The 22,780-nt window shown below is 42.3% G+C and overlaps 1 protein-coding gene across 5 annotated transcripts in view; it reads left to right on the top strand.

Annotated features, from left to right (window-relative positions):
• Positions 1-18,167, top strand: part of Lrig2 (leucine-rich repeats and immunoglobulin-like domains 2) — a 57,939-nt gene extending 39,772 nt beyond the window's left edge. For 2 of the 5 annotated variants that reach the window (XM_006501544.3, XM_030252634.1), the window contains 7 exons: positions 3,499-3,662; positions 4,784-5,104; positions 6,379-6,660; positions 7,839-8,288; positions 9,339-9,488; positions 10,459-10,746; positions 14,183-18,167. In XM_006501544.3, coding sequence (XP_006501607.1) covers positions 3,499-3,662; positions 4,784-5,104; positions 6,379-6,660; positions 7,839-8,288; positions 9,339-9,488; positions 10,459-10,746; positions 14,183-14,382 — 1,855 coding nt within the window. In that variant the 3' untranslated portion in view covers positions 14,383-18,167. The remainder of the gene's footprint in view (positions 1-3,498; positions 3,663-4,783; positions 5,105-6,378; positions 6,661-7,838; positions 8,289-9,338; positions 9,489-10,458; positions 10,747-14,182) is intronic. The other 3 variants (XM_017319602.2, NM_001310698.1, NM_001025067.2) reach the window with 3 other exon arrangements.
• Positions 18,168-22,780: the final 4,613 nt, after the last annotated feature.

The raw sequence follows: 22,780 nt of genomic DNA, 5'->3' as shown, positions 1-22,780 counted from the left end.
AAGGAAAAAAAATTTAAAGGGGTGTTGGGGGAGAGGAAAGCCAGCCTGGTGTCAGTGGAAGTTAGAAGAAGCTTAGATCTCCCAGAATTGGAGTTTCAGATGATTGTGAGCAGCCATGTGATTGGTGGGACTTGAACCTGGGTCCTCCTAAAGAGCAGCAGTGCTCTTAACTGCTGAGGCATCTCTCTAGCTCCACAACAAGTTACTGTTAATGTTGTTAGCTAATCCTAAAAGCCACAATGCTCTATACAAGGAGAGATGAATATATTTTTGGTGTGAAAGGATATAAAGTACAAAGATATTTCTTATTGCATTTGTCTATCTTATTTATTTGTGTATGTGTGTGTAGATCAGAGGACAATTTGTGGGTCAATTTAAGTTACCAAGCATGCCAGTGGGCACCTTTACCTACTGGCCATCTCACCCAGGCCCCAAAGATACATTTGTAAAGTTGAAGAAAAAGTAATTTTGTGTTAGTATGGAGTTAATGCAAAATGAAAATGGAGAACAAAGAACAAAAAATTTGAATAGGTATTAGAAAGTTGGGAAGAGTCTCATGTAGTCAAGCTGGCTGAATTGAATCAATTCTAAGAACTTTGAAAAAGAGCATTAATGTTAATTGTTCTCCTCTGTACCATTAAAATATATTGTCTTTCATTAACAAAAGGTTTTCTGAGGTCCACCTATCATCTCCTGATTTGTTTTGTCTGTCCCTGACTTTTTCCTTGTTGTCTTTCTTTCTCTTCCACCTTCAGGATTGGATAGATTGTAGGATCTTATAAATTCTAAGCATATTCTCTGTCACTAAGCCAGCCACACCTCCAGCTTTCACCCCCAACCCCAACTATAATTGACCAGGCCCTGCTTAAGCTTCTGATTGTCAGCCCTTACCAAGTCCTGTAGTTTGCTCTTGTACCTCTTTCCAGCTTTCTGAGGCAATGTTTCCATTTATTCCCCAGCATCCTGATGTGATGCATAATAAAACAGCCTTCCCCAAAGTTATGTTAGCTAAACACCTCATGACATTTCATGCATTCAAGTATTAAATGGGAAAATCTGACAGTTGCTAAGATTTATCCTAAAGATACTTTGAGGCCAGCATCTAAGAATTTGTAGCTACATCCCCACCCTCACCCCCTGGACAAGGTTTCTCAATGTAGCCCTGGATGTCTTGGAATTTGATCTGTAGACTAGGCTGGCCTCAAGTTCAGAGCTCTCCTTGTCTCTACTTGCTGAGTGCTGGGATTAAAGGTGTGTGCCATTACTGTCCAAATGTAGCTAATCTTTTCTGGACTTAAAAAAGCTTGAGTTTAAATTTTGTTTTAGCCACTAATCCTTGTTTCCCTTTTTCTTTTCATAGATCCTCCCCACCCATTAAATATCTCAAGTGCTTATACCACCTAGCAATATTCTTCTCTCCCTCCCTCTCTCCTTCCCTCCCTTCCTCCCTCCTTAAAAAAAAAAAAAGACAGACAGACAGAAAGAAGATAAAAAGAAAAAAGAAAACCTCTGGCAGGCAGGTTGCTAACTTAGGCCTATAATCTTAGCAACTAGGAGGCTGAAGCTATCGTGATGCCCACATACAGTATTTAACAGCATTTAATTTGTTTCATTTGCTTTCTATCCTACACACTTGACTCTGCAAACAAGAGCCTAACAGAGTACACACACGCACATGCACACACACACAATTTTCCCCAAGTATATGAGTACTACGTAATAAAATATTAATGGAAACTAATTTTAATTTATATATATGAGTACTACATAATAAAATATTAATGGAAACTAATTTTAATTTATATGTAACTTTTTCATGAGCCTCAAAACACTTATGCATGAGGAAGAATACCAAAAACCATAGAAATGTTAATAAATACCAATTTTAAAATATTTTAAGAGCTAGTTAGATGACTTAAGAAGTAAAAGCACTTGCTAAGCTCCCAGCCTGATGACCTGAGTTGGATTCCTTGTCAGCGGAAGGAGAGAACCTCCTCCACACAAGCTCTGTGGCAAGGACCCCCCCCCCCAAGTTAAGACCAGAGCATTTCAATCAGTTAAGTTACAGCGGTCCCCAAAGCATTTGCTTTTTCTGCTTTTATATTTGAGGGATCATAGCGAGAAAAACAATGATTCTTAAAAGAATTCTATGTTTTGTAGACCACATTTTTTGTTGTTTTTTTGTTTGTTTGTTTGTTTTAAAGTGGCTCTTGCTCTGAGTTGTCGTATACATTGCTAGAGGGCTGAAGTGCTTTCAGTTTTGATAAAGAAATTTGAAAGTAAAATACACTTCCCACAGTAAAAAGATTTTTCAGTGCTTCAAAATCTGTGATTAGCTTTTGTTCCCAATGTTTCAAGATTTTAAACTTCAGGAGTATAGAGGATTGTAGTGAATATCTAAAAACCTTTCACCTGGATGTACCAGTTATTAATCTTTGACAAATGTATCCAATCCCGTTTCTTTTCTCACTCTGACCTTTGCACTCTCTACACATATTTACAAGTCTTTTGTTCTCAGACCATTTAAAAGTGCAGCGATATCAAGGGGGTGGAGAGTGAGCTAGGCAGTTAAAAGCAGATGTTGGTTTTGCAGAGGACTCAGGTTCAGTTCTCAATGCCCACATGGTGGCTCATAACCATCTGTTACAGAGTGGTTTGTATTTCCTAAAAACAGGGTCTTTTTTTGCATAGCTACATTATCGTTTTCATCCTCAATGAAATTAATATTTATAAAATTACATAGTAGATTGCCCATCTTCATGTTTTTTCAATATCAGAAATATCACCCTGGCTAGAGATGCAGGTCAGTTGGTAGAGTACTTCTTTAGGATGCCTGAGAGATTCAGTCCCCAGGACCATGTTAAATTAGATGTGGTACTAGGCACCCATCATACCAGTATTTGGGAGGTGGAAGCAGAAGACCAGAAATTTAAGGTTATTCTTTACTACACACACAATAAGCTCAAAGCTATCCTGGAATATATGAGACTTTATCTCTAACAAACAAATAAAACATACATATGTGTGTGTATACACCATATATATATATATATATATATATATATATATATATATATATATATATATATCTCCATATCCCTGTTTAGACACTCCCCTGCCCCAACCTTGGCCAATCAAGAATCATGTTTGTCAGTGGGTGTCATGGTATATATCTGGGATTGCAAGTTTGAGGCCAGACTAGGTAGTATAGTAACTGTCTCAAAACAGTCCTCCCACAACAAATGAACATGCGTGCATGCATTTCATTCCATCGCAGTGGCTCTTTACTTGTCTTTAATTTAAAATAATTCTCTTGTCCTTCAGTCTTTATGATTTTTTTTATAATGCTGACTTTATTAAGGCTAATGGTCTGTTTGTTTTATTATAATTAGGTGAACATTTTTGATAAGTAAATGCATATATGTGTAGCAGGATTTTCCTGCAAAAACTATAATGAAGCTAAAATGAAAGGTTCTTTTCTTTGTTTTCCTTCTGTAGTGTTCTGAACACAAGCAGTTTGCTCTGCGATTGTCATTTGAAGTGGTTACTTCAGTGGCTGGTGGATAACAATTTCCATCATTCTGTGAATGTAAGCTGTGCACATCCTGAATGGTTAGCGGGGCAAAGCATCTTGAATGTGGACCTGAAAGATTTTGTCTGTGGTTTGTATTTCTGTTTCAAATTTTAAAATTTTCTCTTAACTATTGTAACAACAAAATAAAGAGGATTACATTACAGACCAGGTTGTCCTGGAACTTTGATCTGCCTGTGTCTGCTTCAAGTACTGAGAGTAATGATGTGTGCTACCACACTGGCTCATACTATTTTTTTTTTATACTATTCCAATTACTTTTTAAGGCACAAAGTAATGTTACTAAATGAAGATACTGGTTTAGAATTTCTGTAGCAGCCTCTCTCAATCCATAGCGTTTTTATTTATGAATTCATCGTGCACTAGGCAGTCTTAAACCAGTTTTCACTTGTGTTTATGTATCCTGCTTGTATTCTTCACTATTTTAGTGTTGAAGCTATGTACAAAGTACTTTCAAGTCATGTATTTATTAGTATTCTCCATGAAAAAAAAATAAGTTTATATTCTCATTTTCTGTATTATATAGAAAGGATAATAGTTGTAAACATTTTATATATGTAGCATTATAGGACATAAATATATATGACATGATAGCATTAGAACTTACCTTGAAATTCTTATAGAAGGTTTCTCTCCATCACCCACTGGTAATGCATAGTAAACATGGAAGAGTCCTGAGGGATGGTGGAAGAGCACTAGGTGCTGAGGTCCAGAACCTGAGTTCTAGCACACCTTCTGTCACTGCCTGATGCCTTTGAGCAAGCTATTTGACTTCTGGAGTTCATCTTCCTCAGCTTTAAGCAAGAGATTAGACTCCAGCTCTAGAATCTCCTTCAATCTTAACATAGCTCCTGGGGCTGAAACATACATGGCTGGAGAGATGGCTCAGCGGGTAAGAGCACTGACTGCTCTTCCTGAGTTCAATTCCCAGCAACCACATGGTGGTTCACAACCATCTGTAATGGGATCTGATGCCCTCTTCTGGTGTATACTGCTACAGTGTACTCATATACATTAAGTAAATAAGTAAATCTTAAAGAAAGAGAGAGAGGGAGGGAGGGAGGGAGGGAGAGAGAGAGAGAGAGAGAGAGAGAGAGAGAGAAGTTTACAGTGTTACAGTCTTTGTTGTAAAATCAGGTTTGAGGTAAAATATGTAACTGACTTGGCCACTGTTGCATTTATTCCCTTTAGATGATTTTCTGAAGCCTCAGATAAGGACACACCCTGAAAGCACAATTGCATTAAGAGGTGTTAATGTGACACTGACGTGCACTGCAGTGAGCAGCAGCGATTCACCCATGTCCACCATATGGCGCAAGGACAGTGAGATCCTGTATGATGTGGATATTGAGAATTTTGTTCGTTATCGGCAGCAGGATGGAGAAGCTCTAGAATATACTAGTGTCTTGCGCCTCTTCAGTGTGAACTTCACAGATGAAGGGAAATACCAGTGCATTGTTACTAATCACTTTGGTTCTAATTATTCTCAGAAAGCCAAATTGACTGTAAATGGTAAGGAATTGTGCTACTGGACTTTTAAAATGCTTTTTTTTTTTTAATGTATTTCTAGAATAATCACCATGCCTGTCTGGCTATGCTGTTGGGAAAAAGTACTTTGAAGTATTTTTTACATCTAAATTATGTCTCAATTATAAATCATTTTAGATGTAAATTGACAAGAAAATTGGATCATACCCCAGGTTTGGAGGGAGCCCTTAGTGTTACTTTCTCGTGACTGTGGCACATGGAAGGGGTGCACTTGTGCCCACTGGCCTGCATTCTCCTTTGCCCTAGGAGATACTTGACTTCCTTTTCTGTTTGTTAAAAGACAGTCTTTTGTGGTCTCAGTTTCTTTCCAAAACCACAATTCTCAGAAAAGTATGATTTCCTTTCTCTCATACTGTTTACACTTGAGGGTGTTTAGGACATCTCTGGGTCTAGTCGTGTCTGTAGCTCTCTGGATATAGCCAAAATCATTTTGAAAATAAAGCTCTCCTGGTAGTTGTAAAACCTTTTCTAAAGCAGCTTGGTCTGTCTGTTACTGTGAGATTGAGTAACTCCTGTGCTACAGCAGAGCAATGTACGTGTGCCCTGTGCCTGTGTTTCTTTTTTTTTTTTTAACATTTCTAGCTCTGTTTTCTTTTTTTAAGATTTTATCTTATTGTTTTGTGGGTATTAGTGGTTTACCTTCATTTATGTTTGCACCACATGCATGCCTGGTACCCACAAAGGCCTACAGAGGGCATTGGATCTCCCAGGACTGAAGTATCAGACAGTTGTAAGCTGCCCTGTGGGTGCTGGGAGTTGGACCTGAGTCCCGCAAGAGCAACACCTGCTCTTAACCACTGAGACAACGCTTCAGCTGTACAACCCACTCTGATGTTTCCTAAATCAGGTTTAAAAAAAACATAATTAAAGAAACAAAACAAAAACGGGTTCTATTAACATCTGCTCTTGTTAGATTGGGAAGCATCACTTGATTGTCCTAAGTGAAAGAGGAATAATAAGCACCGAATTCTAAACTGTCATTCAAAAAAGCTTTTGGTTTTCTGATTTCCTTCTTTCCATCAGCATGGTGAATGGGTATGGCTTGTATTCTAGAAGTATTACTTTTCTGCACATACTGATGGGCTGGTAGGAAAGACTGTTGCCAACGCTGTGTTGTCAGTTCAGAGAATATGGTTTCTCAAAGAAATAGTGCATTTTACATCAGAATTCTGCCTGCTAGATTTGTGTCCATGTGTGTTTTCCTTTTGCCTACTTTCTCTGTACTGTTTTTGGAACAGAGATGCCGTCTTTTTTGAAAACTCCAATGGATCTAACTATTCGCACTGGTGCCATGGCAAGATTAGAATGTGCTGCAGAGGGGCACCCTACACCTCAGATTTCCTGGCAGAAGGATGGTGGCACTGATTTTCCTGCAGCCCGAGAAAGACGCATGCATGTCATGCCTGAGGATGATGTCTTCTTCATTGCCAATGTGAAGATAGAAGATATGGGAATCTATAGCTGCATGGCACAGAATATAGCAGGAGGCCTCTCAGCAAACGCCTCACTCACAGTGTTAGGTATGCTTTCTTTGTTAGGACTGCTGTTTACTGGAGCCTCTGAGACCTATGCATGGCTTAGAAAGGCAAGAAAAACAATTTGGAGGTTTTGGTTATTTTTTTTCCTTCCAAGTCAGGGTTTCTCTGCGTAGCCTCAGCTGTCCTAGAACTCACTCTGTAGATCAGGCTGGCCCTGAACTCAAAGACCCGCCTACATCTGCCTCCCAAGTACTGGGATTAAGTCTTGTGCCACCACCATCAGGCTTATGTTGTTGTTCTTATTTTTGTACTTTAGTCAGGGTATGTCAGCTGAAGGTGTTAGTGGGTTAAGTGACATACATCTTAGAACATTCCCAGGGCATAGATCTTTATAACAAGCTCCGGATCCCTTATTCTTTTAAGTTTCCCCTGTAACATTTTAATTCATATGTGTTTTCTAAGTGCTGGGATTATAACTGTGTGCCTTGTTATTCTTAGTTAAAACATGGTTCTTTATGTAACTCAACCCAAGGCAAATTATGCTGTCCAGGTCTCTGTTTTCTTAGACATCAGAGTTTTATAGGGCCATCTTCTCTTCCTCCTTTTCTTCCAACTTTTCTTATTCTTCATCTTCCTCTTCTTCCTCTTCCTCCTCTTCCTCTTCCTCCTCTTCTTCTTCCTCCTCCTCTCTCTCTCTTCTTTTTTAAAGATAGAGTCTCTCTATGATCCAGGTTGGCCTGGAGAACCCATGTCTTACAGGTGAGCCACTCTGACCTGGCTGTCAAAAACCTTTAAAATAAGTTTCTTAACTTGGATGCTGAGGCAGAAGGGTCAAGAGTTCTTGATCAGCTTGGAGTATATAGTTGAGAACCTGCCTCAAAAACATTAGAAATCCCCAGTGCTCACTCACTGACTTGTGTACCAGGCCAGTGGTGTGCTCACTCACACACTGGCATGTGTACCAGGCCGGTGTTGTGCCAAGCTAGTATCTTGCTGTGCTTTGTTTTCTTTTTTTTCTACTTTACTTACTTGCTAAGGTGCCTGGATGGCTGTAAACTATTATAGCCTGTATCACCACCGTCAGTTCACATTTAGATCTTTTCTGTTCTGAGTCTTTTGATCCTCATTAAACTGTACATTTCATCATACTTTTCATAGTCTCATTCTACAGGACTTAGGCTATACATTTCCTAACAGTATTTTTAACCTTCTCCCATTAGAGACACCCTCGTTTATTAGGCCTCTGGAGGACAAGACCGTCACCCGAGGTGAGACAGCGGTATTGCAGTGCATCGCTGGAGGAAGTCCTGCTCCTCGCCTCAATTGGACCAAGGATGATGGGCCACTCCTAGTAACAGAACGACACTTCTTTGCTGCAGCCAATCAGCTTCTCATCATTGTAGATGCTGGGCTAGAAGATGCTGGAAAATATACCTGCCTTATGTCTAACACTCTTGGGACAGAACGGGGACATATTTACTTAAATGTCATTTCATCCCCCAATTGTGACTCTTCTCAGAGTAGCATTGGGCATGAGGATGATGGTTGGACCACAGTTGGCATTGTCATCATTGTTGTGGTCTGCTGTGTCGTGGGCACATCTTTGATCTGGGTCATTGTCATTTACCACATGAGAAGGAAAAATGAAGACTACAGCATCACAAACACAGGTAAGTGGTACCCAGATGACACTTGGCATGTTCTTAAGAATGTAGGATTTAGTAAAACATAAAAAAAAGCTGGACTACTGTGATTGGTTACTTGGTAAGAAATGTTAGGAAGTGTTTCTGACAAAATATCTAGCTTCCTGGAGATAGTAGAACCTATTTGGGGAAATAGTCTTAAGAATTTGTGTATATGGTATATACTTACCCCTAAATTTACCTCCTAGAATTGTATTACAGGTATATTTTCTTGGTTGTTTGTTTGAGACAGAGTTTCTTTATGTATCCCTGACTGTCAGCACTTGTTCTGTAGATGAAGCTGGCCTTAAAGTCAGAGATCTACCTGCCTTTGCCTCCAAAGTGCTGAAATTGAAGGTGTGTGCCGTTATGCCCATGTTGTTCTTAAAAGGATCTCAGTAGTGCTGTCTCGAAAAACCAAAAAAAGATCTCAGTGTATATAACCTGGAACTCATAATCCGGCCCTTCTCCCTCTGCCTCTTTGTGCTGGGATTACAGGTTCAGTCAATCATGCCTCACTGGGTTGTGTTGTGTTGTGTTTTTGTTTTTTTGTACCTTCTTTTGAGCCTAAAGTTCATTTCTACCATAGTTTTGCTGTAGAGTCAAACCCTTATGAGTGAGTTGGTCTTTTGCCTCACTCATCCCGGGATCCACAAGAGAAGGAGTCCATTTAGAGAGATTGTGAAAATGTAGCTGTAGATAGGATTTTCATCTTTAGGGTTTTTTTTTTTTTCCCTTTGGTAACCCTTTTACCTTCAGCCCTTTGCCAGTGGTTCTGGGGACTGAACCCACAGCCTGTACATGTTAGGCAAGCACTTTACCACTGAGCTGTATTTGCAGACTAAGTAATAGTTCTAAAATGAAACTCTGAGAAGAACTTTAATAAAAAAAAGTTTCTAAGGGAAGTATGAAGAGCTGTTGGGGTCCCAAGTCCATACCATTTCCAGGCCAGTGTCAAAGTGGAACACACTATAAAATTGCCTTCTGTGTATTGACTTCAGCTGTCTGAGTTTGAGAGTTACAGATGTCTCTTTACAGAGGAGCTTAATTTGCCTGCAGACATTCCCAGCTATTTGTCTTCACAAGGAACATTGTCTGAACCACAGGAAGGCTACAGCAACTCTGAGGCAGGCAGCCATCAGCAACTTATGCCTCCTGCCAACGGGTACACACACAGAGGCACTGACGGTAGGCACTTTGCTGTTCGTAGTTACAATTTCAGCCTGTATTACTGGGTATAGTTCAGTGTATAGTTTCTCCATTAGCCTGGGCAATATTTTAGGATAAAACATTCATTCATTTAACTTTGTGCAAAATAGAATGAAAATTGTCTATAAAGTCTTAACCAGAGAAGGCTGTCTTACAGAAAGAAACACATTACCCTTAAACAGGGATGAAGGACAAAACTGAGGCTCCTGGGTCTCTCTCATGACCAGAAGAGATGGTCTAGAAACTCATTTCAAGCCTTTCTCATTCCTTTAGAGATGAGCATCCTTCAGATAACATCCAAAGGCATTTGGTTCTCCTGCTGACAGGTAGATACTTAGTAAAGTTTAAAGGGCAAAATGACTTTCAGACTGCAATGGCAAACTTAAAAGGGCTATAAAATGTCCCCTGATAGGGTGACTGGGACATTGTCTCTTCACACCCTCACTTCTATAGAAAGTGACAGGCACAGGAGAGAGGGTTTGACTAGGGATAGTTTGAACAGCTACCTCACTTAACTTCTTGTCTCATAAAAGTAACATGGGCTCTCAATTCATAGCAATGCCTGTTTTGCTTTTGTTTGCTCAAGCCACACACGTGTCTCAGAGGTCTAGGCCTGTCTTGGATCCCTTGGTTGAAATTTAGTCTCTCCAACTTAGACAGAGATTTAACGTTAGAATTCAAGAGTATAGGCTCTGAAGCCAGAGTGTTTAGTTTTATGTCTCAGCTCTTTCTCCTGCCATAACTTTACCTGTAAAGTGGAGATGAAAATAAAATCTTCTTCATAGGGGTGTTGTGAGGAGTGAGTGAGCTCATTCACAGACAGACCTTGGACTCTCACCTGGTTTGTAAAGAAGGTGTGCAGTAATTGTTAGAACTGTTGAAGAAAGTTGATTAGTCCCAAACTCTTCCTTATCAGAAAATCATCTGGGCCCTTCCTTGTTGTTACTAGGTGGCGCTGGTACCCGGGTGATCTGTTCAGATTGTTACGACAATGCCAACATCTACTCGAGGACCAGAGAGTACTGTCCATATACCTATATTGCTGAGGAGGATGTGTTAGATCAGGCACTCTCCAGCCTCATGGTCCAGATGCCCAAGGAGACGTTTTTGTCACATCCTCCCCAAGATGCTGCTAATCTGGAGAGTCTGATACCATCAGCAGAGAGAGAGCCGGCTGCCTTTCCCACCAACCATGAGAGGATGACTGAGAACCTTCCCTTCTCACAGAGGAGCAGTGGTAATGGGTGCTTTTGTTCTGTTTTGAGCTTTTGGTTTCAATTTCACCTGATCTGCCCTTCTGTTATATCAGTAGCATGGCATGTAACAGGAAACAAATTAGTATACTAGAATAATTGCCATTAACTAGTGTCAACTAGAGGTCTTTACATCTTCTCCCATCTTCATTTAAACAATAGAGGTTTGAAGTGCTAAAAATAGAGCATAAGAAACCCAAGCTGTTTTGTTTGGTTGCTCTACTGTCAAGCGAACACTCTGAGCATATCACCGAGTCGAGCTCTTTCTGGACTGTGATAGGAACTGTTCTCAAGCTGTTCATCAGCTGTCCCGTCCACTCAGAGGACAAACACTGGGGAATGGACAGGGCGAAAGTTACAGGGTCACAGAAGAAGGGAAGTATAGGGCTGTGCCCAGGGGTGGATCTGGCAGCATGAAACTGAGAATGTGCTCTGTAAGAGACCAGTTCTAAAGATTGTTCAAGAGGAATAGGTTAGAAAAGAGCACTGTCACTGAAGGTAGTCGCTCAGCTTTACATTCAGTGTCATGAAGAACTAAGGTACAATACGTCTTGTAACCTGTGGGATGTCTTCATTTTGAGTCTGGTTTTAAGTAAGGAGTCATCGTCACTTAAATGAAAATGCCTTGGTGCATTGTCCATTCTAAGCCTAGGATACTCTAATTAATTCTGCTCAGTGTGTGTAGGGTTTGTTAGCTTGACCTTAGAACTTGTTAGACGTGCAGCTGTGCTCCTACCCTAGACCTAGTGAATCTGAATCCACATATTAAGATCCAAGGATTATTTATATGCTTTGGTTTTTTGTTGTTGTTGACAGTGTCATGCTCAAATTCAACAGTAACCCCTACCTTAGCCTTCCAAGTGCTGAGATATCAGGCAAACGCTAGGATTATGGCCATGTGGCTTGTGGTTTATATTAAATTTTGGGTTTGTTTTATATGTGAGTTTTGTATGGATGCATGTGCTTGCAGGAGCATTCGTGTGCATGCAGACACATGCATGGGGAGACTGAAGGAGGAAGTCTAGCGTCATTCTCTATTGCTTTTCACCCTGTTTGTTGAGACAGAGTCATTTCCTAACCCTGAAGGCTGCTGTCTCAGCTGGACTGACTGGCTAGCAAGCTTCTGAGATTCTCTTGTCAGTGCTCCTCAGTGCTGGAGTTAGTGTCATACATGACTATGCCTGGCTTTATGTGAGTGTTGGGAATTAGAGCTCAGGTCTTCCTGCTTTCACAACAAGCCCTCTTATCTACTGAGCCATATCCTCAGCCCTCACATGCATATTAAATTTTAAGAAATCTTGCCCTAGCTTATATTCTAGGTGAATTATGCTTTCATTTGTGAGATTTTGTTTCCAGAATGTTAGACTAGCTTTTCCTAAAATATAGCTTCCCTACGTGTGTGCACACATGAGCCAGCCTGTATCATCTGCCTCTCTTCTCAATGCTTTGACTACACCTGAACCCAAATTCAATTCCCAGTACCTGGCTCACAACCATTTATAACTAAAGATCTAATGCCCTCTTCTGACCTCTAATAAGCACCAGGCATGTATAGTGCACAGACTGGCAAAACATTCATACAAATAAAATTAAAAAATTTAAAATGTATTTAAAGAAGTAAGAGTTCCATTGAGACAGTGAATATTACCTATGTATTGTAAAACTGTCATTGCAATATGTCTCTTTTAAAATTCCTTTTCCATGAGTCTAGAATTTTGTACTCTTATTTTTATCTTTGTTATGGTTTCTATTGCTGTGATGAGACACCATGACCAAAGCAACTTGGGGGTTTACTCTGCTTATAGTTTCATATAACATCAAAAGCAGTGAGAGCAAGAACTCAGGCAGGGCTGGAAGCTGGAGCCAGGAGCTGCTGCAGAGGCCGTGGAGGATGCTGCTTTCTGGCTTGCTCCTCATGGCTTGCTCAGCTTGCTTTTTTATAGGACCCAGGACCATCTGCCCAGGGATAGCCCATCTACAGTTCTCTGGGCCCCACCCTATTAATCACTAAAGAAAATGCCATACAGACTTGCTTATAGCCCAATCTTTTTTTTTTTTTAACTTTTTATTGGTTCTTTGTAAATTTCACATCCTGCATCCCAGTCCTGCTCTTCTCCCCATCCACTCATATCTGTCCTTTGCCCCTGCAACCTTCCCCTGAAAATAAAACACATCCCCACAAAACAAAAACAAAGCATAGAAAACATTTCATTGTGGAAGCTATAATAAGTATGTCACAGTGTGTCCCACGGTATATCTCTCTGTCCACACATCTTCACTTGCAAATGTTCATTGCAGCAAGTCAGTGGTCTGGTTTGAGATCTCTGTCTTCTGTGACACCATCAATATTCGATCCTCACTGGATCTCTTTCTGGGTATTGCCCTGTATCATGAAGATCCTGCAGCTTTGGCTCTGCAGGTCTGGCCCTTTCACATGCTTCAGTAATTCATAGATGGAGTTGATTTTGGGGTAGGCCAGCTCAAAGCCCTGGATCTGGGCCCAGGGGGTAGCTGAGTTGGTGAGCTTGCCAGCTCTCCTGCACCCACACCCCCAGGGCAAGCTGTCTGGCACTGCTCTAGCTAGGCCACCCAGTGATGCCATCAGCAGGAGGCAGGGTCTGCTCTCCTGTTCTCATGCCCTCAGGGCCAGCTCCACTGTGCTGTCCAGTCAAAGCATGGGCCCATGCTTCCAAAGTGCTGCAGTCTGTGAGGAACGGGGTCAGCTCTTGCACTTTCACACCCTCAAGGCAGGCTCACCTGTGCCAGCTTTCCTGTGCTCCTTGCCTGCTCACTCAAGTGCTGCAGCTGGTGAGAGGCAGTTACAGCCTAATATTATCAAGGCATTTTCTTAATTGAGATCCCTTCCAGTAATTCTAGCCTGTGTCAAGTTGACATAAAACTAGGCAGCACAATTGTTTGCAGAGAAAAGGTGCTAAAATGACAGGTGAAAAAGAACAGCATGACTTCGGAAATTAGCTTGTTAGGGTGGTTGATCATAAAGGCCTGGTAGTTTGTGGTTCTAGTTTTTATCTTGTTTTTAATGTTGGCATTGTGATCTTCGTGTCTTTATCAAGGATGCTGGGCATCTGAATTTCTTTGGAATATTGGATTAAAAGGATACCGGGAGCTGGAGAGATGGCTGAGGAAAGGGTAAAGGGAATTTGTTGCTTTCACAGAGAACCTGAGTTTCATTCCCACCAGCTACATGGCAGCTCACAACCATCTGTAACTCCAGTTCCATGAGATCCAGTGCCCTTTTCTGGCCTCTTCAGGCACCAGACAGACACACAAGCAATGCACAGACATACATGCAAACAAAACACCCACACATTTGGGGGGGAAGCATATCAGGCTTTAGGAAAATAATGTTGAAATTCCAGCTATCACTGATGATATTTCTTGTCTCACTCTCATTCTCAGAAATATTTCAGCGGCCTCTTTGGAACATGAACAGAGAACTGGGCCTACTTCCCTTCTCCCAGCAGCCTGTCCTTGAGTCACCAGAGCTGACAGAGAGGGATCCAAATTGCTCTTCACCTGTGACTTGCCGCAGGTTACATGACCATGCTTTTGATTTTAGTAGGACTCGGATCATTCAAGATGGTACTGAGGGCACATGAAGCCCGTTGAGGAGGAAGTCTGAGCAAAGACTCAAGTTAGTTATTTACTACCTCAGAATTGAGAAGAAAAGTCAGTATTTGTATTTCTCTTTGCTTCAAGTTACATCTGACCACATCAGCGTAGCTCTGGTGTTTGGGCTTACACCTGGCAAAGAGAAGGTAGTGGCTGACAGAAGTGTACCACAGAAATGTGTACCACGTTGAAAGTGCACAGCCCTGGCAGAAGACAACATGGGCAGGTGTCCTTCCTGATCCCCACCGGGATGTGCCCAGGCATGCACTGCCTGTCATGAAGAGTCATTGCTGCTTAGCCTACTGGATTGTTCCAGTCCTCAGAATGGTCCTGAGAAAGCGTCTCTACTTTGATATCCTACTTTGCTTGGAAAAGCACAGGGCAGAGATATCTTCTGAGCTTTCCTAAGTATAACAAGGATTCTCCAGTGGTGTTGAGCAGAGAAGAGCTGCTGAGGCTTTGATATTCAAGGTCTTTAGCTAGAATCTAAGTTTCACCAACTGGTAGTACCAGATCAAAGGCTTTTGTATTCTTTGTGTGTGTGTGTGTGGTGGGTTTGTTTTGTCTGTATAACTGGGGATGTCATTGTAAATATATGTGCATTCATAAATAATTTTTCTACTCATTGACCTTGTGTGTTGGATACAGTGTAAATATTTTTGATATGCCCAAATTATATATAATGTCTGTCTGGTTACTGTATGGGCAGCGGCTTCTCCAGATCACAGATTTTATATAACTTAGTGTAGTGAGGTCTGCAAACTCTGTTTAAAGTTCTAGAATTGTGTGTTACCACGTGTATGTATAAAGGCAGGGTACTTAGTGATTGTGTGCTCATAGACTCAGTCTTGGTATAATTAACTGCCTGCTTCATGCCTGAAGTTCTGTGCATCTTGTACTTACTGTCTCTTTACAAGTGCCAGGTGATCCTCTTGTCTTGCTCTTCCAGAGCCCAGCAGTGTTGCCACAGCCCTGTGAGCACAGAAGATGACTTATTTCAGCAAAATACTTTGATGACAAGGAAACCAAAGATTGGCCTTTTTTATGTTTACTCTGTTTTCAGTCTCCTTCACGAATGTAGCATATTAAGAAGGGAAGTGTGCTCTTGGGAGTAGATCACACAAAAGTTCCTGTACTCTGTCAATTTAGTGTGGTTCTGTCTTTATACAAGTATTATTTAAGCCAAACAGCTTTCTGAATTTTTGATAGCAAAAAGCTTTATGTAAACAAAGAATGTTAACACTAATGAAATGTCATGTGCTTTCAGTCTGTCCTATGAGTATAATACCAGCTTCCTGCTCTCAACTTTTAAAGGTGTCTATTTATAAGTAACTGTATATATACAGAGTTCCAAACTCACAGCTTCTTAGCTTTTTGTCAGAAAGTTCAGGTGAATTTCTGACATTTTTTTCCCATGCTTTTTTTTTCAAACCTAAGTTTTCTTCCTCAGACAGCAGCACTGTTTGCTTTTGAAACTTTCGCTTTTTATTTAAACATGTTTTCTTCATTTCCACTTTGAACATTTAAAATGTATAGTGCTCTCATCTGTTTAGACTGTATGCCTTCTTTTAGGCTGTATTCCAGGTTTTTTACTGGTATGACAAGGCATTAAGAGCCTGCTCCCTTGGCACTGCTCGTGCTGGCTGTGTGTCTGAGTCTTACTGATAGAAAGAGACTGTTTATTAGCTGCTCTAAGCTGCTCTCCAGTTCCCGCCAGGAACCAAAGAGGATTGTGCCACTTGAGTGAAGAGCTGCCTTTGTGAACTGTTAGCTAGATCAAGGGTGATGCTGCTCCATCTAACTTGAGCTGTATTTATCTTGCCAATACAAGACTTAACGGTCTAAGACATGCTCAGGGGAGGAAAAAATGTTCTGCTTCTAAACACTGTCAGTAAACAAAAAACTCACATCCGAATTGGAAAAGTTGTCTTTTGTCTGGAAGCTGCTGCTCACAGGAGGCTCAGGATGGAGGTATACAGCAGCTCATTTATAGCTGGCCATCCCACTTTGTCTGTGGTCAGAGTTCTGTGCCCTCACGGAGAGCCCAGGGTAGTCAGGGTAGAGAGCAGGCCTTGACCTGGTCCTCTAGAAACACCTTACCCAAGATATCGCCTCCAAGCTCCAGCTGTGGCCCTTCTGCTGCGGTGTCCATTGGATCTCCTGAGAATTGGGGAGATGTTGACCTGCCTGCGCTTCCAGATCCCTGGCTGGCCTGAGTAACTGATTAGGAACCCATTTACAGACGAGAAGAGCCTGCCTCTGCTCCTGAAATAACAACAGAAGATTCTTACCCTAGAGAATTTGGTTTCACGTTTGACCATAGGACTAGTGTCTGCTTAGTTAACAAAATAATCTTCTCTGTGTTCACAACTAAAAACATGAAATTATGGCATCATTTTTCTGAAAAACAAAACCAATCCTACATTTCAGATACAAATGTCAGTGACAAACAATTTAAGTATATGTTGTATTATACATCTTTACTCTTGATTTTAATTTTTTTATTTTTAGCAGCCACTGGCCTTGAACTCTCTTGTCTCTCCCTCCCAAATGTGGAGACTAGATATATCTGGCTAGATTGATTTTTGTTCTTGCCTATAGAGCCAGCTGGAGTGGTATTGGTATTACAGTGTTCAGTTTATATTTTACCAAGTGTGTGAGGATGGCCTTTTCTCATAACACACTACAGGAGTAAGGAGTAGTAACAGGGAAATGTGGCTGTTTCCCTCAGGACTGGGATTCAACCATCAGGTTCCTGAATGCCCGGTACATGTCCTCCCACTCAACTCAGGCCCTGTATTTGTTCTCCTTAAGTGAGATATAGTTCATCTTTGGGCCTTTTTTCCAGGCTTTTGGCATTCCTAGGTATTAAACCTATAGCTTCCTATATACCAGGCAAGTGTTCTACCTCTAAGCTGCAGCCTCAGCTGAACTGTTGTTCAAATTAATGGGTGGTTATAAGAACAATGGGGCCATGAATAGTTGAGCTGTTTGCTTCTGTTAGATCTCTTTCCCAGTCCAGTGTGGAGGTATGCTCCCATCTACTTTCAGCTTTTTGTTTGGAACATGGTTAAATATACAGCAGTTAGTCTAGATTTCCTCTCCTCTCCTCTCCTCTCTGCTCCTTTCCTTTCCTTTCCCCCTTTTTTTTTTTTTTTTTTTGGACATCTGTCTGGTTCATTGGCAGAAGTACCAAGTTCCTGAGGTAAGGCTGTATTGGGGACATCTGAAAATGGAAGAATTACTTGCAGGATTGTGAGAAGGTGGGAGGTGAAAGGGTTGGTGTATGATGTCCTAGGAGTCAAGCCCAGGCAAGTGCTCTCAAGGCCGGTGTGCTGTAAGTTAGGGTTTGGATCCTCTCCCTCTCATTTGTATATTGTTTCCTCGAAGTCCTGATAATCAGGTGAAGAGCAGCGTGGCTTGTCTGCGCATGTTGTTGGGTGTGAAGTGATCTTGTAGCACCTGTAACTGTTTTCAAAGAGGAGCTGATCTTCAGGTGGCCAAGTGTCCTTGAAGTATTACCTGGCTGCTGGAGACGCCTCTTCACCCCTGCCTGACTTATACTCCCTGCCACCCTCTGTTCTCTTGCCCATTAGAGGGTGTCAGGCTGAGCAGCCCTGGTGTAAGGCGCCTCTAAAGGGAAGTACAAGCCAAGTGGTCTCATGTGGCTGTTTCCTGGTATCCTTTATATTTTCTCACATAAGAATGTATATTTTACAGAGCATGTGTTCGTCCTGTCTACTGTAATGTCAATAAAGCTAAGACATTATGATTCTCTGGTCTTCTCTTGCCTAAAGTATAGGAATGAATAGTGTATTTTGTTTGGGCCCTTTTGAGAGGACTTTTCAAGTAGTTAAGATGATGAACTTGCTTTTCTCTAGCTTTTACCAAGTCCTAATTTCTGAGCCTGATGCTGGCCACGCCCTGGAATGGAGCTGGGCTGGGAGTGGGTGGCTGGGGCACTGCATGCTCTCCTGCTTGTCCTTCCTGAGGTCCACTGTGGTGCCAGGTGCTAGGTGCTGGGAGACAAATGGGCTCAAGAGTCATGAAAGTGTCCATTGCAAGGGGGGAATTTGAGAACAATACTTTCCAGTCTGGTTTGGTTAACTTGGTATTTGAGGAGTGTCAGTTTTCTGTACCTTTGTTCTACCACCTCAGTGTTTGGTCTCTCTGGGGCGTAGGCTCCTTGGAGACTGGGCTTGTTACACTGATCTCATTGTGCACATCTGCCACACTCTGGGAAGCACTCGTCTGAATCTTCCAGCGGTCTGGGGGTATATATAGCTCAGGAAGACAGCTTTAATCTGCATTATGTAGTTAAGGAAAGTGCTTCAGGGAAACCATATACCTAGTAGCAAGAAACCATGAGGCAGTGCTGGAGAGATGGCTCAGCGGGTAAGAGCACTGGCTGCTTGCTCTTCCAGAGGTCCTGAGTTCAATTCCCAGCAACCACATGGCGGCTCACAACCATCTGTAATGTGATCTGATGCCCTCTTCTGGTATGTCTGAAGATAGCTACAGTGCACTCATATAAATACATAATACATAAATCTTAAAAAAGGAAAGAAAAAGAAAAGAAACTGTGAGGCTTTCCAGTTTTGTTGAGTATAGCCTTTTGTAGAAGGATCTGATGGTGTTTTGGATTTCTTCAGGATCTGTTGTTATGTCTCCCTTTTCATTTCTGATTTTGTTAATTAGGATTTTGTCCCTGTGCCCTTTAGTGAGTCTAGCTAAGGGTTTATCTATCTTGTTGATTTTCTCAAAGAACCAACTCCTCGTTTGGTTAATTCTTTGAATAGTTCTTCTTGTTTCCACTTGGTTGATTTCACCCCTGAGTTTGATTATTTCCTGCCGTCTACTCCTCTTGGGTGAATTTGCTTCCTTTTTTTCTAGAGCTTTTAGATGTGTTGTCAAGCTGCTAGTATGTGCTCTCTCCCGTTTTTTCTTGAAGGCACTCATAGCTATGAGTTTCCCTCTTAGAAATGCTTTCATTGTGTCCCAAAGGTTTGGGTACGTTGTGGCTTCATTTTCATTAAACTCTAAAAAGTCTTTAATTTCTTTCTTTATTCCTTCCTTGACCAAGGTATCATTGAGAAGAGTGTTGTTCAGTTTCCATGTGAATGTTGGCTTTCTGTTATTTATTTTGTTATTGAAGATCAGCCTTAGTGCATGGTGATCTGATAGGATACATGGGACAATTTCAATATTTTTGAATCTGTTGAGGCCTGATTTGTGACCTATTATGTGGTCAATTTTGGAGAAGGTACCATGAGGTGCTGAGAAGAAGGTATATCCTTTTGTTTTAGGGTAAAATGTTCTGTAGATATCTGTCAGATCCATTTGTTTCATCACTTCTGTTAGTTTCAGTGTGTCCCTGTTTAGTTTCTGTTTCCATGATCTGTCCATTGGTGAAAGTGGTGTGTTGAAGTCTCCCACTATTATTGTGTGAGGCGCAATGTGTGCTTTGAGCTTTACTAAAGTTTCTTTAGTGAATGTGGCTGCTCTTGTATTTGGAGCATAGATATTCAGAATTGAGAGTTCCTCTTGGAGGATTTTACCTTTGATGAGAATGAAGTGTCCCTCCTTGTCTTTTTTGATGACTTTGGGTTGGAAGTCAATCTTATCAGATATTAGGATGGCTACTCCTGCTTGTTTCTTCATACCATTTGCTTGGAAAATTGTTTTCCAGCCTTTCATTCTGAGGTAGTGTCTATCTTTTTCTCTGAGATGAGTTTCCTGTAAGCAGCAAAATGTTGGGTCTTGTTTGTGTAGCCAGTTTGTTAGTCTATGTCTTTTTATTGGCGAGTTGAGACCATTGATGTTAAGAGATATTAAGGAAAAGTAATTGTTGCTTCCTGTTATTTTAGTTGTTAAAGGTGGCATTCTGTTCTTGTGGCTGTCTTCTTTTAGGTTTGTTGAGGGATTACCTTCTTGTTTTTTCTAGGGCGTTGTTCCCGTTCTTGTATTGGTTTTTTTCTGTTATTATCCTTTGAAGGGCTGGATTCGTGGAGAGATAATGCGTGAATTTGGTTTTGTCGTGGAATACTTTGGTTTCTCCCTCTATGATAATTGAGAGTTTGGCTGGGTATAGTAGCCTGGGCTGCAGTTTGTGTTCTCTTAGTGTCTGTATAACATCTGTCCAGGCTCTTCTGGCTTTCATAGTCTCTGGTGAAAAATCTGGTGTAATTCTGATAGGCTTGCCTTTATATGTTACTTGACCTTTTTCCCTTACTGCTTTTAGTATTCTATCTTTATTTAGTGCATTTGATGTTCTGATTATTATGTGTCGGGAGGAATTTCTTTTCTGGTCCAGTCTATTTGGAGTTCTGTAGGCTTCTTGTATGTTCATATGCATCTCATTCTTTAGATTTGGGAAGTTTTCTTCAATAATTTTGTTGAAGATGTTTGCTGGACCTTTGAGTTGAAAATCTTCATTCTCATCCACTCCTATTATCCGTACGTTTGGTCTTCTTATTGTGTCCTGGATTTCCTGGATATTTTGAGTTAGGATCTTTTTGCATTTTCCATTTTCTTTGATTGTTGTGCCGATGTTCTCTATGGAATCTTCTGCACCTGAGATTCTCTCTTCCATCTCTTGTATTCTGTTGCTGATGCTCAAATCTATGGTTCCAGATTTCTTTCCTAGGGTTTCTATCTCTAGTGTTGCCTCGCTTTGAGTTTTCTTTATTGTGTCTACTTCCCTTTTTAGGTCTAGTATGGTTTTGTTCATTTCCATCACCTGTTTGTATGTTTTTTCCTCTTTTTCTGTAAGGACTTCTACCTGTTTGATTGTGTTTTCCTGTTTTTCTTTAAGGACTTGTAACTCTTTAGCAGTGTTCTCCTGTATTTCTTTAAGTGATTTATTAAAGTCCTTCTTGATGTCCTCTACCATCATCATGAGATATGCTTTTAAATCTAGGTCTAGGTTCTCAGGTGTGTTGGGGTTCCCTGGACTGGGCGAAGTGGGTGTGCTGGGTTCTGGTGATGGTGAGTGGTCTTGGTTCCTGTTAGTAAGATTCCTCCGTTTACCTTTCGCCATCTGGTAATCTCTGGAGTTAGTAGTTATAGTTGACTCTGTTTAGAGATTGTTCTTCTGGTGATTCTGTTACCGTCTATCAGCAGACCTGGGAGACAGATTCTCTCCTCTGAGTTTCAGTGCTCAGAGCACTCTCTGCTGGCAAGCTCTCTTACAGGGAAGGTGCGCAGATATCTTGTATTTGGACCTCCTCCTGGCCGAAGAAGAAGGCCCAAAACAGGACCTTTCTCAGACACTGTGTTGCTTTGGCAGTTCCCAGGTGGTAGAGACTCTCACCTAAGCAGACTAAATTCCTAAGTTCCTTGGAGTCCCGGGACCAAGATGGCGACCGCTGCTGCTGTGGCTTAGGCCGCCTCCCCTGCCGGGTGGGCACCTGTCCTCCGGTCCGGAAGGTGGCCGGCTGTCCCCGGCCCACACAGGGTGCTGCCTCAGCGCCTCTGTGCTTCTGCCTGTTCCAGAAGCTGTCAGGTTCTCTGGCGCACCCTCTCACCTGTTCAGACTAATTTCCTAAGTTCGGCGGGTCTCGGACCAAGATGGCGACCGCTGCTGCTGTGGCTTAGGCCGCCTCCCCAGCCGGACGGGCACCTGTCCTCCGGTCCGGACGGTGGCTGGCTGTCCCCGGCCCACAAAGGGTGCTGCCTCAGCGCCTCTGTGCTTCCGCCTGTTCCAGAAGCTGTCAGGTTCTCTGGCGCACCCTCTCACCTGTTCAGACTAATTCCCTAAGTTCGGCGGGTCCCGGACCAAGATGGCGACCGCTGCTGCTGTGGCTTAGGTCGCCTCCCCAGCCGGGCGGGCACCTGTCCTCTGGTCCGGAAGGTGGCCGGCTGACCCCGGCCCACACAGGGTGCTGCCTCAGCGCTTCTGCCGCCGCCTGTTCCAGAAGCTGTCAGGTTCTCTGGCGCACCCTCTCACCTGTTCAGACTAATTTCCTAAGTTCGGCGGGTCCCGGACCAAGATGGCGACCGCTGCTGCTGTGGCTTAGGTCGCCTCCCCAGCCGGGCGGGCACCTGTCCTCCGGTCCGGAAGGTGGCCGGCTGTCCCCGGCCCACACAGGGTGCTGCCTCAGCCCCTCTGTGCTTCTGCCTGTTCCAGAGGCTGTCAGGTTCTCTGGCGCACCCTCTCACCTGTTCAGACTAATTTCCTAAGTTCGGCGGGTCCCGGACCAAGATGGCGACCGCTGCTGCTGTGGCTTAGGCCGCCTCCCCAGCCGGGCGGGCACCTGTCCTCCGGTCCAGACGGTGGCTGGCTGTCCCCGGCCCACAAAGGGTGCTGCCTCAGTGCCTCTGTGCTTCCGCCTGTTCCAGAAGCTGTCAGGTTCTCTGGCGCACCCTCTCACCTGTTCAGACTAA

Source organism: Mus musculus, chromosome 3 (genome assembly GCF_000001635.26).
Source record: "Mus musculus strain C57BL/6J chromosome 3, GRCm38.p6 C57BL/6J".
NCBI classification, from domain to species: domain Eukaryota; kingdom Metazoa; phylum Chordata; class Mammalia; order Rodentia; family Muridae; genus Mus; species Mus musculus.
The sequence above is the reverse complement of the archived record's forward strand: the minus strand, read 5'-3'. Positions and strand labels throughout refer to the sequence as shown.